At 44.2% G+C, this 17,799-nt stretch overlaps 1 protein-coding gene across 11 annotated transcripts in view; it reads right to left on the reverse strand.

The window, feature by feature from the left end:
* The window catches only part of ABCC12 (ATP binding cassette subfamily C member 12), a 192,921-nt gene that overhangs the window by 111,402 nt on the left and 63,720 nt on the right, over positions 1 to 17,799 (reverse strand). For 8 of the 11 annotated variants that reach the window (XM_085847594.1, XM_085847593.1, XM_085847603.1 and 5 more), the window contains 7 exons: positions 13,539 to 13,688; positions 10,905 to 11,063; positions 9,271 to 9,418; positions 7,499 to 7,732; positions 5,320 to 5,493; positions 3,663 to 3,810; positions 2,274 to 2,422 (listed from right to left, as the gene is read on the reverse strand). In XM_085847594.1, coding sequence (XP_085703720.1) covers positions 2,274 to 2,422; positions 3,663 to 3,810; positions 5,320 to 5,493; positions 7,499 to 7,732; positions 9,271 to 9,418; positions 10,905 to 11,063; positions 13,539 to 13,567 — 1,041 coding nt within the window. In that variant the 5' untranslated portion in view covers positions 13,568 to 13,688. The remainder of the gene's footprint in view (positions 1 to 2,273; positions 2,423 to 3,662; positions 3,811 to 5,319; positions 5,494 to 7,498; positions 7,733 to 9,270; positions 9,419 to 10,904; positions 11,064 to 13,538; positions 13,689 to 17,799) is intronic. The other 3 variants (XM_085847599.1, XM_085847598.1, XM_085847601.1) reach the window with 2 other exon arrangements.

Below are 17,799 nucleotides of genomic sequence, written 5' to 3' on the forward strand. Positions count from 1 at the left end.
CGCGTGCATGTGCATGTGATTATATCTGACTTCCTTCTTGGGACTACGGTGCAGTAATTGGTCTTAATTTTGATTATAGTTGAAGGAGGTTACATGTCAGGAATACCTGTAAAAAAATCATGTGCAAATCAAAATCCACTGGTTGTAAAAGTATTCAGCCCTTTAGGTCAGTACTTGGTGGAATCACCTTTTACAGCAATGACTGATCGGAGTCTTTGTGGGTAGGTCTCGAACAGCTTTACACAGCGACATGGTGAAATCTTTGTCCATTCTTCACGTGAAAATTTCTCTAGTTTTGCCAAGTTTGATGGGGATCGTCGATGGACTGCAATCTTCAAGTCTCGCCATCAATGTTCAATTGGGTTCAAGTCAGGACTTTGACCGGGCCACTCAAGAACATTTATTACCTTCTTATTCAGGCACTCCAGTGTGGATTTAGCTTTGTGCCTCGGATCATTGTGCTGCTGAAATGTGAATCTCCTACCCAGTTTGATTCATGGCTGACTCGAGCAGGTTCACATCAAGGATTCTCCTGTACTTTGCACCGTCCATTGTCCCTTCTGTCTTGATGGGCTTTCTGGTCCTTGCTGATGAAAAACAGCCACATAATATGATTCTGCCACCACCATGCTTCACAGTAGGGATATTGTTGACTGGGTGATGTGCAGTGTTAGACTTGCCCTAGACGTAAGGCTTTGAATTTAGACCAAAAAGTTCCGTTTTTGTCTCGTCTGACTACAAAACATTTCTCCACATGCCTGCAGTATCATTAAGATGATTTTTCACAAACTCCATCCGCGCTTTTAGATGCGTCTTTTTCAGTAATGGTTTATTTCTTGCCACCTGTCTAGAGAGTCCAGCTTTGTAAATGTTTTTTTTTTTTTGGAACCATACTCTCTACAGAGAGTGTCGGTGCTGCCGAAACAGTTTCCTGGGCTGTTGGGCACAATCCTGGACAGGTCGCCACTCCGTCGCAGGATACTCGAATGGCTCAATTATCCCAGCAACCTGGTACTCAATTTGCCGACCCCAGAAGGATGACAGGCTGAGTCAACCCCCTGGTGTGTATTAATTCAGTGGCTAATAGGGCTTGAACTCAGGACCCTTGGATCCCAAGCCACTACCCTAACCACTGAGCCAACACCAGGCTTAGCTTTATAAGGGAACGGGATATTGTTGATTGATGAACACTGACCCCCATCTCGGACATAGACCCTTGTCGATCTTTCAAAGTCATTGTTTGATTTACCGTGACATCTTGAACCAGTTTCCTGCTTGCCCAGCTGCTGAGTTTGGACAGGCGACCTGATCTGGGTCGAGTCTGGGTGGTATGATAAAACTTCCATTTCTCAATGATGGATTTCATCGTACTCAAAGGGCTGACGAGTGACTTCGAAATGATGAATGGTGATTGGTGATTGAACGGTGATTCTCCACCACTTTATGTCTGGCTTCTTTGGAAAGATTCTCAGTCTTCATGGTTGCCTTGTTGGTTGAGAAAGTGAGTTTAACATGAAAACTCCTTTGATAAGTGGGGGAGATTAATTTCTAGGTTAACCCACTTGATTACAAACAGGTGAAACCTATTACACTTATTCTTTAACCTTTCAAACAAATAATTTGCTCCTGAAGTGATTTTGTGTTAAGTCGGGAAAGCATTTGAATACTTATGCAAATGAGAATCATCTGATTTTTCTATGTTAATCAAACTTATTTACATTTCATCTGAATTTTTTTTCGCTTTATCACTTTGGAGTCATTTGTGAAAACTCTATTTATCAAGTTTGATTTGAAAGCTTCACGACACAAGCTCAGGTGGCATCAAAATGTGAAAACTTTGGAGTGCGGGGAGGGAAGTGGGCGGGAAGTGAATAGTTTTTCAGACCACTGTGCATGTCCTCTCCGTAACTCCAGATAAGGCACCGAGGCAAGGTATGAGAGGGGTGCATTTGGATGTGTCTCGTTTCGTGTTAGGGCCGATAACTCTCCGCCTCACGGCTGAGTCAAGCCAACTGGTGATATTTCCGGCACAGGTGGGGCTTGAACTCAGGATCTTAAGATCTTGGCAAACGCCTCAAATGTTACACCACCACCAAACTCGCATACATGATCAGACGATCCTTTTTTCAATAACCAAACTTGGTTCAGTGAATGTTTTCCCAACACTGTAAAAGCATGGTAATTATGGGACATTATTATGATGATTTCAATAAAAGTAAAACATCACTTCATATTTTCTGACATTTAGAGGAAAGCAGGAAAAGCTCACTTACATTTGATGAAACCAGATTATGTCCAAGGAGGGTGTACACGATGAAGGACAAAATAACAGCAATGTTGGGGATTGTGTTTGCCATGGAAGCATTGAAGCTCTGCATGTAAGCTGCCTTTTGTAGAATGCTTTTCTCTAGTGCCCGGATTTCTGCAAACAAATAAGGTGGTGTTTAATAATCATAATATATATATATATATATATATATATATATATATATATATATATATATATATATATATATATATATATATATATTGCATGCTGGGAATGTTTTCAGATTTGTAAAAGACTTTTCAATGAGACATTTTCTGAACAACAAACACAAGGCAAAAATGTTCAGTGTATAAAAATGTGACCATTCCATTTCAGGATGTGTTGTACTAAAAAAATTATAAAAACATGAAAATGTCATGCAACATTCAACAAGGGATATGTTCGTCATCTGTTTGAGGGTTGGAGGTCATAAAAGCAGCCCCCGACAGCTGTTTTGAGGTCTTCAATTGTTGTTCGGCGGAGATGAGAAATTTCCTCCTTCACAATGCCCCAAAGCGAGTTGTCACATGTTGTTAAGTCCGGACTTCGAGGCGGCCACACCATCTCAGATCCACGTCCAATCCATCATCCACTGAATTCGTCGTCGAGATATTCTCTAACTGAGAGCATTATGTGCTGGTGCACCACCTTGTTGCAGGATAGCTGAGGATAGCAGAATAGCTGAATAATGCAGGATAGCGGATTCTTGACAGTTGAAGACCTCAAAACAGCTGTCGGGGGCTGCTTTTATGACCTCCAACCCTCAACATGGGAAGATGTCCAGAAGAACATTGAGAAAAATTCTAATTTGTGCAGAGAATGGAGGGAAGCATATTGATAAATTCTAACTAAATTCTAACTGCGTGAATAGGGGCTTTGTGTCCACTATGTACATTTATTCTTCATTGTGTAAACAAAACCATTCAATCCATTTTCATTATGTCTGTGTCACACAACACATGATCAGTTACTAAGACTGGTGTTGGCTTAATGACTAATGCTGGCTTAAGATCTTTGGGTCTTGAGTTTGAGACCCTGAATGCCGTTGAATTATCGCCAGGTGGGGTTGACTCGGCCTGCCATATTTCATAGGTCAGTGAAATGAGTACCAGTGTACTGATAATAGAGGGCATTACATCAGTGGCACAGCCACGTCGCCCACCCCCCCCCCCCCAAAAAAAAATGATGCAACCTGCAGCCACAGACTGCACATGATACGGTAGCTCACTATCATTTTCATCATTACATGAAAGATCAACTTTCTTTCATAACAACAGTTCAATGCCTCGTGGAATAAGAGTATATCATTACATTGCTACAGATGGAAGACGGCACAGTTGACCATAAGGCTCACCGTTGATTTTAATGGCGAAGGATTGCTCCCAGGCATACATCTTGATGAGTTTGATGTAAGTCAACACTTCGTTCATGATGCACACACGAAAGTCCGTGTGGCCAATTGCATTTCGCCGGAAGCGTGCTGTCATCCGCACCATGATTAACTACCAATGAGAACATAAAACGAATTCCAAACATTTTAACACATCATTTAATATTAGGAAAACTGGGACGTTTTCTATAAGGAATACAGCCGGCACTTTCCGATATCTATCGTCAGGAAACAGCCATTGAGGATATCATCAAAGTTGCTCAAACAATGAATTTTCCAACATCAATGAAACTTAAATGCTCTGAGCTACTTTATACTGGCATAAAAAAAAATGTAACTTATCACTCCCCACTCCACTCCACTCCACTCCACTCCTCCACGCACCCCCAAAGTGCTTTGCAAGGAGCTTCTTGTTCTTAACACAAACATCCTTGTACATAAAACTACAGCAAAGTCGATGGCACGCCATCACAAATTCCCACGCTTCCCACCTCAAGCAAAGTTCAAAGATGGGGAAAAAAAAATTCCACCAGGAATGACCCAACATCAAATTCTGAGTTTAAAAAAAAAAATCTTCAGTTTTGACCGCTGTGACCCCCAAGTCCCCACACTCGAGGGCATGAACCAGGGGTCAAATGCAGAAAATCGTTACATATTTCATGCGTCCATCAATGTCGATTGCATACACAAAGTTTCATTAAAAAAAAAGTTTTAAAATGTGCCTGTAATTGCAATTTTTGGTGTTTAACCTTTTTAAGAAACACCAGATAAGCTATCTTTACACCTCAACACAGAGTTTGTCCAAGGTAGAAAACGACCTTGGGGAGGGAGGGAGTCAAATGAAGTTACTACAACCTCCGTTGTGCGATTCCTCACCCCCCTCCCCCACCCGACAAGTTTGTTTGAGATTGTACAAGTAATGAGTGAATGTATTGCAGACAGACAGACAGACACCAAATTATGTATATTAGTGTATGTTTACCTCCACCACGTAAGGTGGATGGTGGTTATGTTTTCACCCCTGTCTCTATCTGTCTGTGTGTTTGTGAACAAGATATCTCAAAAAGTCATGGACGGGTTCGGACAAAACTTGGTGGGTAGGCTGTGTATGTAACAAGGAAGAATTAAATAGATTTTTGTGAAGATGTGAAACCACATCCGGACGATCAGGTTAACTAATCAGCCTGCCGGAGGTATGCACTCAACCGAGTGGCCGTTCTAGTTAACTTACAGTATATGTTGATGTTGAAAATCATTTATTGAATTGCAGCGATTCTTAAAATGGTCCATAATCACCACTATGTAACAAGGTATAACAAGGAACTTTCGTGCGGGAGGAGGACATTCAGCTCATCACACCTGTGCCACACCAACACAGGATGCTATCACCCATCCACACACAAGCTACCTCCAAGTCCTGCCAATATCACTGTACCCCTCGATCTCCAATAGCTCAATAAGTCCAGAAGCATGATTAGTGAAGAATATTTGAGGAATTGCAAGAACTCTGTAGTAAACACATATATGTCGGGGGAAAGTGCTTTGAAGGAGACCACTCTCATTCCAAAAAGAATCAGTCGACAAACCATTGTGCATTGTATCCCTTTACAAATGAGAATACCTGTATGGGCCAATACAAGAGGAATATTGCAATCCCCACAAGGGCAGAGGTTTTGAGCAACAGGATTGTGTATGCAGCACCAAGAAGAAGCAAAAAGGGTATGAGGAGCAGAAGAGGTCCAAAAGTTGCTGCTTCAAACAGCCTCTGGCCATCATTTGAGAGCACATTGATAACCTGAAACGACAGAGCACTTAACCGTATGTTTATCACCAGGAACATTAACAGCAGACAACCCAGAAATCTTAATTGGTGACATACACCCAGTCCTCGCTCAATGTTGTCCCAGACAATGTTGTTTCGTTATGACTTTGCTAATCTTTAGATACCCATGATTCCGGAAACGTTACTTTATGACCCGACTGATTCTCGTAACATTGTCACCCAATGCGGACTACTTTGCACGGCACACGACCCTCTCTCATCTTCTCCCCAGTTTTAAAGCTTCCACAGGGTACATGCGTGCTTAAGTGTTTCTGCTGCAAATACTGTTCTGCAACCATTCGAAATGACTCCCAAGCGCCCATCGAGTGCAGTGATGCTAGTGTCGTGAGAAGCTCCAGGAGGGATCTTTACAACAGCCTGCAAGGGAGGAGGAGTGATCATCAGCAGCTAAGGGGGAACCCCAGTCAGAGTGGGAAGGGGAGCCCCCCTCCTGGTCTCAGTGACTCACCACCCTCCCATCACACACTCGCTCCACATCGGCCCATCAGTAAGTACAATACAAAATGATTGTATTATATTATTAATTAAACATTAATTGGTTCACGAGAAAATATTTTCACGAAAAATATAAGTGACCACTATATTCGTTATTGTTGTGTGTCTGTCTGTCTGTCTGTCTGGCCCGAGCATAGCTCCGTGAGTTTTGATCCGATCCTGATGAAATTTTGGTGGGAGGTTTTATATCATGATCATGGTGGGAGGTTTAGGGGGTAGCCAATTTCAATTTGCATCTTCTCCGAGGGGGTTTGTCGAATCTGGCAGGGGTTTCGGTATTTGGTTAGCCCAATGGCACCTGCATAGCCACAGGGAGCTCGATTTTTCATTTTCGTCCCAAGGTCAAGGTCACGAACTTAGAAAATTTCGAATTTTGACATAAAAATCAGACGACCGCCCAAACTTTGAGAGCTAGGATGACAATATTTTTTATGCATAATCTTGAGGTCATTCCCCACCGAAAGTCTTGAAACCATTTTGCTCTATCTCGAACACCTTGCCCGTGGCACCCCCTTCAAGTTTGTTTTTACGCCGATTTCATCAAAGTCTGGATAATCCGAGGAGTGTGAAATGCCATATAGCCTACATGACGTTATATTGTTCCTGGAATGTTCCAGAGGAAGTTTTACACCAAAGGTCATAATCCTTGACCTTTGACCTTTAAAGTGCACAAAGGTCAAATTTTCAAAGTTGTGGGAATTGAACCGGGTTTTCGACCTTCTTCGACGAACTAACTCCAATAAGCTATAGCACGTATCCTGTTTCCTTATTTTAATGTCCACAACATTGTTTTGTGACCTTTAAAGGTTATGCAAAGGTCAAATTTTTAAAGTTGTTGAACGAAACCGGGTTTTCGACATTTTGCAGCTAATAACCCGTCACTCGTACCACATCATGTTGATCATTTTTATAACTTGGTCAAAAATTATCACATTGTCTCATCCTTGACTTCTGAAACAATCTACATCGTCAAATACCGCTCGTGAACCATCGTCGTCTTCAGACTTGTTTAGTTTATTTTTCTTTTTGGATGTATCATTTATATTTTCTATAAAAATTCCATTGAATTTATGTGTAGATAATGTATTTTATGGGGCAAAAGGGAGGCTGTGGAACGTAACTGGCGTATTTTATAAATTTCTTATGGGGAAAATTGATTAGCGTTAACGTCGTGTTTCACAAGAACGTAATCATGATGGTCAGCGAGTACTGGGTGGATTGTCGTTAATAAATCGCTCTCATGTAAAACGGAAAGGTGGTTGTCATCAAATTTTCAATCAAAGGTCGGATAAGTAAATGGAGGGGAGGGAAAGGGGAAATACAGGGTGCATGGAGTGGAAGCCTTGGATCCAAAATGATACAATTTCATCTGTTAATATGCAGACATAATATGCCCCTTGTTTTCTGCAAACCATGCAAGTTTATCTCTCTAGTTACTTGCTGATGGTGTCATGTATCTTACCTCTCCCACTGAGGTGTTGCCCAGTCCACGAAGGCGCACGATCTTCTTGAACACCATATTTGTCGCAGCACTTCTCAGGCGAATTCCGGTCCGGTTGTTAATCGCCCAGACAAGTGCGAACATGGTGGAGCGTATTGCCTCCGAAGAAAACAACGCAAAGCACAGGCCTACACCAAGGGACACTTTCTTACTTTGCCTCTCTGTATACTGCAGGATAGATTGTAGAATCACCGTCTGCAGAGAAGATTAAGAATGCATAATTTTTTTTATTATCATCTTCTTGGCTGTAAAGGGTTGGGTCAGCTGCACTCCTTCGCTCCTCACTGTTGCCACACACACACACACGTCATACCATACGGATATACAAGGAAACCTCGAAACAGGAGACCATTTGACCCATCTTGACTGTGCTTCATCTCTACCTTATGAAATGAATCTATCAATGTGCTCATTTTTATTTCTTCGTTTGCAGCCTGTGGGCACTTGGCCGCATCATTTTCCCGCGGGGTGCAGCCTTGCCGCTGATGCAATCCCCCGTTACCAGCACGCTGGTACTCATTTTGCCAACCTTGGAAGGATGGCAGGCTGAGTCAACCTCCTGGTGTTTATTCAATAGGTGAACAGGGGCTTGAACTCAACACCCTAAGATCTTAAACCAACCACCCTAACCATTAAGCCAACACCAGGCTTAATTTACTCATATCAATATGTAAATGCCATTGTCTGTCTGTTTGTCACTCTCTACCACATACTCTAAACTGGGGGTACAAATATAACTTTGTGTGGGGGGTAACGTTGGCTATGTTACCCCCCACACAAAGTGGCCTCACATGGGGTTGTCGGGGGGGGGGGAAGGTGTAAATTCTCCACATAAATGTGTACGGTGAAACGCTACCTGGTGGTGGCAGAACGTATTACATTTTCCTTTTTTGACCTGGGCAACGCTGAGGTTAAACTGTTCACACTGGTAAATTTGTCCTCCTTCCCTTCTCAACCCCCTCCCCCCTCCCTCCTCCCTCCTCTCCTCCCCCCCACCCCTCAACAGGCCTGTCAAATCCTGTCATTATGTATGAGACATTTCTAACAGGAATGGACATCAGGATGAATTGGGGGGGGGGAGGTGACAAAGTGTGGGAGGAGCGGGATGTAAGGATGGGGAAGGGTTCAATCACTCTATGCACGGGTAAATTTGGCAAACATGACGACTAATTGTCCCATCAGCGAAGCGACGAGTAGGCTCTGCTCGTTATACCTATTAACCCTATTCTTATGAATAACTTTCATTCAACATTACATACGCGTCCCATTAAGAGCTCCAGGTCATTTGTTCAGGATATTGGCATACAATGATCTACTCTTGGGCAAAAACCACCATGAGATCTTTAATGTCCAAAATCGGAATGCAGACTGGACAGCCGACTTTTAAGTCCCTCTTGTTGGGATGGTATACTCAAAGATACACCACCCCCTGATAGCACTGCAACAGAATTGGTAGTTTTGAGTAAGTTTGTGTCATTAGGGGATAAAACCCCAAATGAACAACTCAATGGCCAACAAAAACAACTATCCTGCCATCCTAAGGCTCAACTGGCAAAGTAAACAGGTGAATCTGCCAGTAGACTTTATTGTTATACATGAATGTTGCATTAAAATTCCGTAACAACATTTCCACCAACTATAGCCAATGTCTTTATGTCCCATAAAATGTGCTACGCAATGTGTGGCTTTACTTAGCCATCTGTCTCTTGTGTGCAAATCTGTGGCCTCCTTACCGCACTCGTGAAACTCATGAGCACGTACAAGGCCATTGGAATGCCGGAAATCAAGAGACGTGTTTTTTGATAACGAATGGCCACGTGGAACAGCGAAGCTCTCTTCTCACCCTTCTTTTTGAGCTCCTCTTGCCACATTCTCTCCAAGCTATTGGGACAAAAATGACAGGTTGCTTGTTTGCGGTGGAACAACTCTTCTTGGAAAAAAATAATAATAAATAAATAAAGGAGAAACTAGTCATGTTTCTGGTTTGGAGTAATAAAATTAATGTATTAATTGTGCGAGGAGAGGCTCGTTGGGTGATGTGTAAATGGTGCATAAAGGAAGGGGGTGTTGGAACACTTGTCCGTGGATGTTCCCCCTCCAGGGCAGACTGGTCGACGAAGTTGACACTCTCCCTAATACAGTTGAAGTAAGTCATCATAATCACCGAGTCATTAAGCTGCTCGCAAATCCGGGCTGTTCAAATCGGAGTAAATGTTGACCATAGAATCAGTGTAAAACTGACGTGCGTGCGGTGTTAGTTCTGAAAGACGAAAGCTCTTTATGAGTTCAGTGCTGTGAGATTTTTGGTACCATAACTACCTTTTTGAGTGTTACCCCCGCAGAGTTTTTTTGATGTTCAAGTAAAACATCTGCGATCATCATCGTGTAATAGTTGTTGATCTTCAGCCGTAAAAAAAATGAATGGGAACTCAGCGCCGACAATTCAACAGCAACAACATTTCAATTCAATTCAATGATTCAACATGGCAGATCAGAAGAAACGTAAGAGTTGGCAATGGCGGAGTCTGGGGATGTGAAACATTCCTTCTCTCAAGAGCCCAGACCGGATCCGGAACTTCACCAAAATCCAATCAGTTCGTCCTTGTTCCACACCTAACCTGTCCACCAAGTTTTGTCCGAATCGGTACACAACTTTTTGAAATATCCTACTCACAGACAGACAGACAGACAGACAGACAGACAGACAGACAGACAAACAAACAAACAAACAGGGTGAAAACATAACCTCCATCCACCTTCGGTTGTGGAGGTAATTATGTTCAACGTCAAGGAAAATTTACCCAAGTACATATAAATTGCACACCATTGTGCATGAAGGGGATACCGTGGATAACAAATAACTTTTGATGAATGTCGGTATGACCACAATTTGTACACTGTATCTAACAACAGCAATGCGGATATGAATGTGATGATGGATTGTTTGTTTTTTTTTTAGGTTGATGAGACGGTTGAAAATTTACCAAGCCCACGAGATATTCCAATCCCAAATGGTCTCGAGAATGCGGGAAATTATTGTATTGAAGCATATAATTTCAAATCTTCCAGGGGGGTGGGTACCCCAGGACCGCCCTATCTGGGCCCACTGGATTGCTGGGACAATCAAACACTGTTCAGTTTTCTGGATTCGCACCGCCTTTGGGAAATCCTGGTGACGGGCCTGTATACATACAGTATGTGCACATGATATATATACATATATTTTGTAATGTGTACATGGTCCCAAATGCTCCAAATAGAGAAGAAAATGTGCAGATTTAGTGAATTGGTTTCTGGAGTCATCCAAACATATTAAAAGGACCAATAAGGTACAGGAGGGGTGCCTATAATAGAATGCATTACTTACCGACTATTGTTGAGAGCTGTGGCATCGTAGTTTGAAAGTGGAGGGACATTGTTCATATGGAGTTTCCGTTGGTAACCTTTCAGCATGATGGGAGTTTCCCACGAAAACAAAGCAGACGAGATCAAACCCGCCTGATCAATGGGATGAGCTGCCGAGTGTCTGCACACGGTTTTAAATCATCAGTGTCAATGTCAATGATGAAGTCATGAAGCTTTCTTGTCCCATATTCTCAAATTTTATTTTATTAACCATATGGACACTGAGAGCTATGAGACAGCAAGTTGCTAATCCCTGAAAGATGCACCCTGTTCAGGTTTATGAAACAAAACTGGTGGTTATACGAGGTCTTGTGAATGATGCAGACGATGAAAACACCAACCAAATGAGGCTGGCTACAAAGTACTCCTTGCATTTCTGAGTGACCCAGTGTTGAACTTGGTGCTTTTCCTCTTATTGTTTCAGGGAATGGCATGTTGGGAGCAAAATGTGTGCGACGATGCGAACACAGGGTGACTCCCAAAAAGTGGGCCCCGGGAAAAGTTTAATAACCTTAATGTAATCCATTCAAACTTGATAAAATGTGCAGATTGTATTACTCACTCATAGTCAAGATATCACTGAAAATTTCAGTTGTCCACAAATAAATTTGACAATTTTACAATAAAATTACTGATGACGTCGATGTTTGATGATATGCTCCAGATGAGCGCCATTTCGCTCAATACAGAGGGCCACACGTTGAGTGAAGTTATTGATGACTTGTATATACTGGTGTCAGAATTCTCTGATGTTGAGCTCTCCACAGCGGTGTCGAACAGATTTCTTGGGACTGCGGGCGACTGGGTCAGCAACGGAAGAAATATTCCTGGATGATCTTCCTGATTTCGGCCGGCCAGATTGGCCTCCTCTGTTTGGTGAATTCATATTCACGACGGTGACTTACTGTCGAAACTTTTTCACAAAAGTTTGAATTTGAGACTTTCCGAGTGCTTTCCTTGTTGCAAAATGTACACAGAACAGGTGCCTTGTATGTAAGAACGAATCTGTCTGCAGATAGTTTTCTCTGCTCAGTGACATTTCTTCAGGTGTCCACGACATGGCGTATGATGTCACAGATTCAAGAAACTTGGCAGATACACTTTAACATAACTCAGTTCAAAGCTCCTGAAAAAGGAAAGAGATTGTATGAAAATTGTGAACGTTATGAAACTTTTCACATGGTCCCCTTTTTGGGGTTACCCTGAATGACCCCATTTTCATGAGATGCTGCCTGTGGTAATGTCCTGAGGATTCCTGACACACAGATTGAGGGTCTCTCCATGGTACTCCATGCATGTCCAATAGCTGGCACCATCGGTGTCAAAAGGAAACACAAACCGTCTCATTCAATCATATTTCGGACATGAACACATTTTGTCTGATAATACATTCACTTGAACAAGTAAGAACTTTGCACGCAAGTTGTTGGGAAAAAAAACCCCCAAACTTTGTTACTTTTTCACATCAACTGATTACCAATATGAATGAGCATGAAGAACCACACTCAAAATATGTCACACAACAAAACTTCATGCAGATGATACTTCTTGGCTGATGGTTGCAGCATTTTGGGATCATAGTTATGCTGCTGATGTCGCGTCTGTCTCATTTAGGTCAGAGCAAGAATATATTTTTGGCCAATGTGCCGACACAATGGCCATCTCTTTTTTCTTTTCTTTTATTTGTGAACAAAGTCAAGGCTTGTGGAAAAGCTAGAGTGGAGAATGGGTCAGGATGTAATAGAACAAAAGGAACAGTTGAAAGGGGGGACACACGAACAGCAGGGTTGAGGGACTGCCAGCCACACTTCCCCTCTCAAAATCACACCGAGTGCCGGCCTGGAGCAGCCGTGCATCAATGCCAGTTGTGTTGTGCTGGAAACAACTTACAGTATTTTCTGTCTTGTCCCCTCTCTGGTCTATCTCCTATGGCATGTCTGATTGGGCCTTAAGACTTAGGATATTTAAGGAATCCTGTTTGTTTGTTGGGATCATGTGTGTGTGTGTGTGTAATCAGTAGTGGGCAAGGGCTATATTTAATAAGTACTTGTGTTTGCTTCTTGTACTTTCATCTCATCAATTAAACATACTTGGTCCCAGGATGAAGTCTTGCTGTGGTGGTTCTCCTTGGGCAATTAAGGAAAGACCCCTTTAATGATTAATTGGTTGCGGTTCTCAACAGCGCACACCTGGACCGTGTCACGTGTCAGGCTGGCTTGGCCTAATTAGCATAAAGTGTGCGATACATAATCGGCATAACGCTGTGCTGATTCAGCCTTCCAATCCATATGGTATCACGGCATTCAGACACGTGATCCGGCGGGGAAGACGCTGAAATAGTCGACCATTACGTTCACATTGAATTTGACTCGCCGGATTCGAACCAGGCAACAGGAACGACAGGGTGACCTGAGCAAAATATTGGAAAAGTCCTCTGAACTTTAGTCAGCCAACTTGCATGTATTGAAAGATTGTCACGTGACATTGACTAGGTTTGAGATTTAGTTGTGCAGTTACATCGAGTCTGAGGAGGAAAAACGAAGAAGAAAAACAGGCAATAAACTGGAAGACAAAGAGAACATAGAGATAGACTGACTTGGACTTGATGCGAAAAGGAAGGAGCATCTTCCGACTCTCCGCATATTTTCTCGATTTCCTGGGAGTTCCAAATTCAAGTGGAGCATCGAGGCTGAGCGCGCGTCATGACATCTTCTCCAGACAACTTTCTTTGTCCCAGGCTCGATGACTGCATTCCACACATGGACATTTCAAGTGATATATAATATGCTTTTCTCGATTTCACACAAAAACAGGGCAGTGATATTGTTAACTACTGGCAAAGAAATAACAATGAAAAACCACACCTGCCTCGCTTAACATATGTAACAAAGGGATGATGTTAATTTCCTTCAATCATTCTCAACATCCCCATAAAATTTGAGCTCTCTTAAGGCCCTGTCACACCTTGACGTTTTAGCCAGCGTATGGCAAGGACTCAAAATGTATGTAAAACGCTGGCGTACGCTGAACTATTGACGTTTTTTAAAAAAGTTTTGGGCGTATAATAACGTGTTGGACGTATGCATAACGTGTTAGTAACGTACACAGAACGTTTTAATCACATATAGATAACTTATACTAACGAATGCTGAGCGTGTTGTCGGCATTCACAACCTATGCCCAACGAGAGTCTAACTTATGCATAGCGCGCGGCAGCGTATCGCCGACGATCACGTGGCGTAGGCTATTCATAAGATGCGGCTCGACGATTCAAATCATAACCGGACTAAACATCGAAGTGTGAAGCCGCTGTCACACCTTGATGTTTGAGCCAGCGTATGCCGACGTATGAACAATTTGCCGAACCAGGCTGGCACACGTCGAATACGTTATGGGTAAGTTTTGTATACGTTAATAGCACGCTGGCATACGTCGTAGTACGCCGAGTAATTTTCAGCATGTTGAAAATTTCTCGACGTACTTGACGTATGACACACATTCCGCATACGCTGGCATAAGTTGTAGGCACGTTACGCGATCGTTGACACACGTCGACATATGTTACTCATAAGTCGAAACACGTCAATGTAACGGTTAGCGTCAGTGTTCCAGACTCCCAGGTTTTTTTTTTTCTTCGGTATGACGGTCATGTTGACACTTCGATTTCTAGTGTGGTTATGATTTAAATCGTTGAGCGGCAGCCTATTAATTTTATTATATTATAACCGCACTAGAAATCGAAGTGTTAACATCATCATCATACCGAAGAAAAAAAAGAAAAAAAAAACCAGGGAGTCTGGAACACTGACGCTAACCATTACCTTGATGTGTTTCGACTTATGAGTAACGTACAAGTAACGTGTGTCGACGTGTGTCAACGATCGCGTAACGTGCCTACAACTTATGGCCAGCATATGCCGAACGTGTGAGTCATACGCTGGCATATGTCGAAAAATTTCAAGCATAGAAAATTTGTCTTACACCTCGGCGTACTACGAAGTATGCCAGCGTACAAAGACATATGCCAGCGTACTACGACGGATGCCAGCATGCTCTTAACGTATACAAACTTACCCATAACGTATTCGACGTGTGCCAGCAATTTAGCCACATTTTGCATATGTCAGGTATACGCTGGCTAAATCGTCAAGGTGTGACAGGGCCTTGAGTCGAGTGACGTGTCTCAAAACTGACTCTTACTTTAATGGCCCCAAGTAATACCATTTACTTGTGGGGTTGGTCGAGAAAAGTGTTTGGCCCATGTCTTTTACGAACCGGCTGGTCAGGCCTGCTGGTCAACTGAAGATGGCAGGATTTGGGAATGCAACCAGGGTGCCAGAAATAACGCTTTTATTCTTCACTAGCAAATACAACCCATTGCTTCATTAACAGGTATATTAAAGGTGGGGGGGGGGACAAAGAGGGAGAGAAGGGAGAGAGGAGATAGGGGAAGGATAGGGGAGGGCGATAGGAGGGTAGGTGAAGAGGGAGAGAGGAAGAGGGGTTGGAGAGAAAGAGAGGGGGTCTGAGAGAAAGAGAGGGGGTCTGAGAGAAAGAGAGGGGGTCTGAGAGAAAGAGAGGGGGTCTGAGAGAAAGAGAGGGGGTCTGAGAGAAAGAGAGAGGGGTCTGAGAGAAAGAGAGGGGGTCTGAGAGAAAGAGAGGGGGTCTGAGAGAAAGAGAGGGGTCTGAGAGAAAGAGAGGGGGTGAGAGAGAGAGAGAGAGAGAGAGAGAGAGAGAGAGAGAGAGAGAGAGAGAGAGAGAGAGAGAGAGAGAGAGAGAGAGAGAGAGAGAGAGAGAGAGAGAGAGAGAGAGGGAGAGAGGGAGAGAGGGAGAGAGGGAGAGAGGGAGAGAGGGAGAGAGGGAGAGAGGGAGAGAGAGAGAGGGAGAGAGGGAGAGAGGGAGAGAGGGAGAGAGGGAGAGAGAGAGAGAGAGAGAGAGAGAGAGAGAGAGAGAGAGAGAGAGAGAGAGAGAGAGAGAGAGAGAGAGAGAGAGAGAGAGAGAGAGAGAGAGAGAGAGAGAGAGAGAGAGAGAGAGAGAGAGAGAGAGAGAGAGAGAGAGAGAGAGAGAGAGAGAGAGAGAGAGAGAGAGAGAGAGAGAGAGAGAGAGAGAGAGAGAGAGAGAGAGAGAGAGAGAGAGAGAGAGAGAGAGAGAGAGAGAGAGAGAGAGAGAGAGAGAGAGAGAGAGAGAGAGAGAGAGAGAGATAGGGGTTGGAAGGAAGAGGAGTGGGAGAGAGGGATAGGGGTTGGAGAGAAAGAGAGAAGGGTGAGATAGTCGTGAGAGAGCGAGAGGGAGAAAGGAGCGAGAAGGGAGGAGGGAGACATGGGAGAGAATAGAGGGGGAGGGGAGAGTGAGGAGAGAGAGAGGGGAGGGGAGAGAGAGGGGAGGGGAGACAGAGTGCGGAGGGGGAGAGGGGGAAGAGGAGGATGGATTCTGGCAGATGTAATGCCCAGTTTAACATACATCTGAGAGATGGCACACACGTTGATGAATCACCCTGCTTGTGAAACACCAGGATGACAGTTTATAGCAAGGTCATCTCTGTCTCTCCCTCTCTCCCCTCCCTCTTGCATCTATCTCTATCTCTCTCACCCTTCTCACCCCACTCCCTCTTTCTCCCACCCCTCTCACTCTCACTCTCACTACCTCCACCTCCACCTCCACTCCTCGCACTCTATTAAGGAGACTGTTAAAGACTGATGGTTTAGTTTTGAACTTGTGGGGGAGAAAGAGGGAGAGGTGAGAGAGAGAGAGAGAGAGAGGTGAGAGAGAGAGAGGTGAGAGAGAGAGAGGTGAGAGAGAGAGAGGTGAGAGAGAGAGAGGTGAGAGAGAGAGAGGTGAGAGAGAGAGAGAGGTGAGAGAGAGAGAGGTGAGAGAGAGGTGAGAGAGAGAGAGAGGTGAGAGAGAGAGAGAGAGAGAGGTGAGAGAGAGAGAGAGGTGAGAGAGAGAGGTGAGAGAGAGAGAGAGAGAGAGAGAGAGGTGAGAGAGAGAGAGGTGAGAGAGAGAGAGAGAGAGAGAGAGAGAGAGAGAGAGAGAGAGAGAGAGAGAGAGAGAGAGAGAGAGAGAGAGAGAGAGAGAGAGAGAGAGAGAGAGAGAGAGAGAGAGGTGAGAGAGAGAGAGAGGTGAGAGAGGTGAGAGAGAGAGAGAGGTGAGAGAGAGAGAGAGGTGAGAGAGAGAGAGGTGAGAGAGAGAGAGGTGAGAGAGAGAGAGGTGAGAGAGAGAGAGGTGAGAGAGAGAGAGAGAGAGAGGTGAGAGAGAGAGAGGTGAGAGAGAGAGAGGTGAGAGAGAGAGAGAGAGAGGTGAGAGAGAGAGAGGTGAGAGAGAGAGAGAGGTGCGAGAGAAAGAGAGAGGTCAGAGAGAGAGAGAGGGGAGGAGAGAGAGAGAGAGAGGTGAGAGAGAGGTGAGAGAGAGGTGAGAGAGAGGTGAGAGAGAGGTGAGAGAGAGGTGAGAGAGAGAGAGAGAGAGAGAGAGAGAGAGAGAGAGAGAGAGAGAGAGAGAGAGAGAGAGAGAGAGAGAGAGAGAGAGAGAGAGAGAGAGAGAGAGAGAGAGAGAGAGAGAGAGAGAGAGAGAGGAAGGATAGAGGTGGGCGAGAGGATGGAGTGAGGAGGGATGGAAGAGAGGGAGAGAAGGGAGGGAGAGAGGATGGATGGGAGGTGGAAAGCGAGAGAGGGGGGAGAGAGAGAGAGGGGAGGAATCGGGGTGAGAGATGCAGAGGGGAGAGAGAGGGGAGGGGAGGTGTGAGACAGAGAGATGGAGAGAGGGATGAGAGGGGAGAGGGGATAGGAGTGATAGGGAAAGGGGCAGGAGAATGAGGGGGAGGGGTGGGAGTGGAGTGGGAAGAGAGAGAGGAGGGACAGAGG

Source organism: Eptatretus burgeri, chromosome 11 (genome assembly GCF_056783735.1).
Source record: "Eptatretus burgeri isolate ZD-2024b chromosome 11, Ebu_testis_v1, whole genome shotgun sequence".
NCBI lineage: Eukaryota > Metazoa > Chordata > Myxini > Myxiniformes > Myxinidae > Eptatretus > Eptatretus burgeri.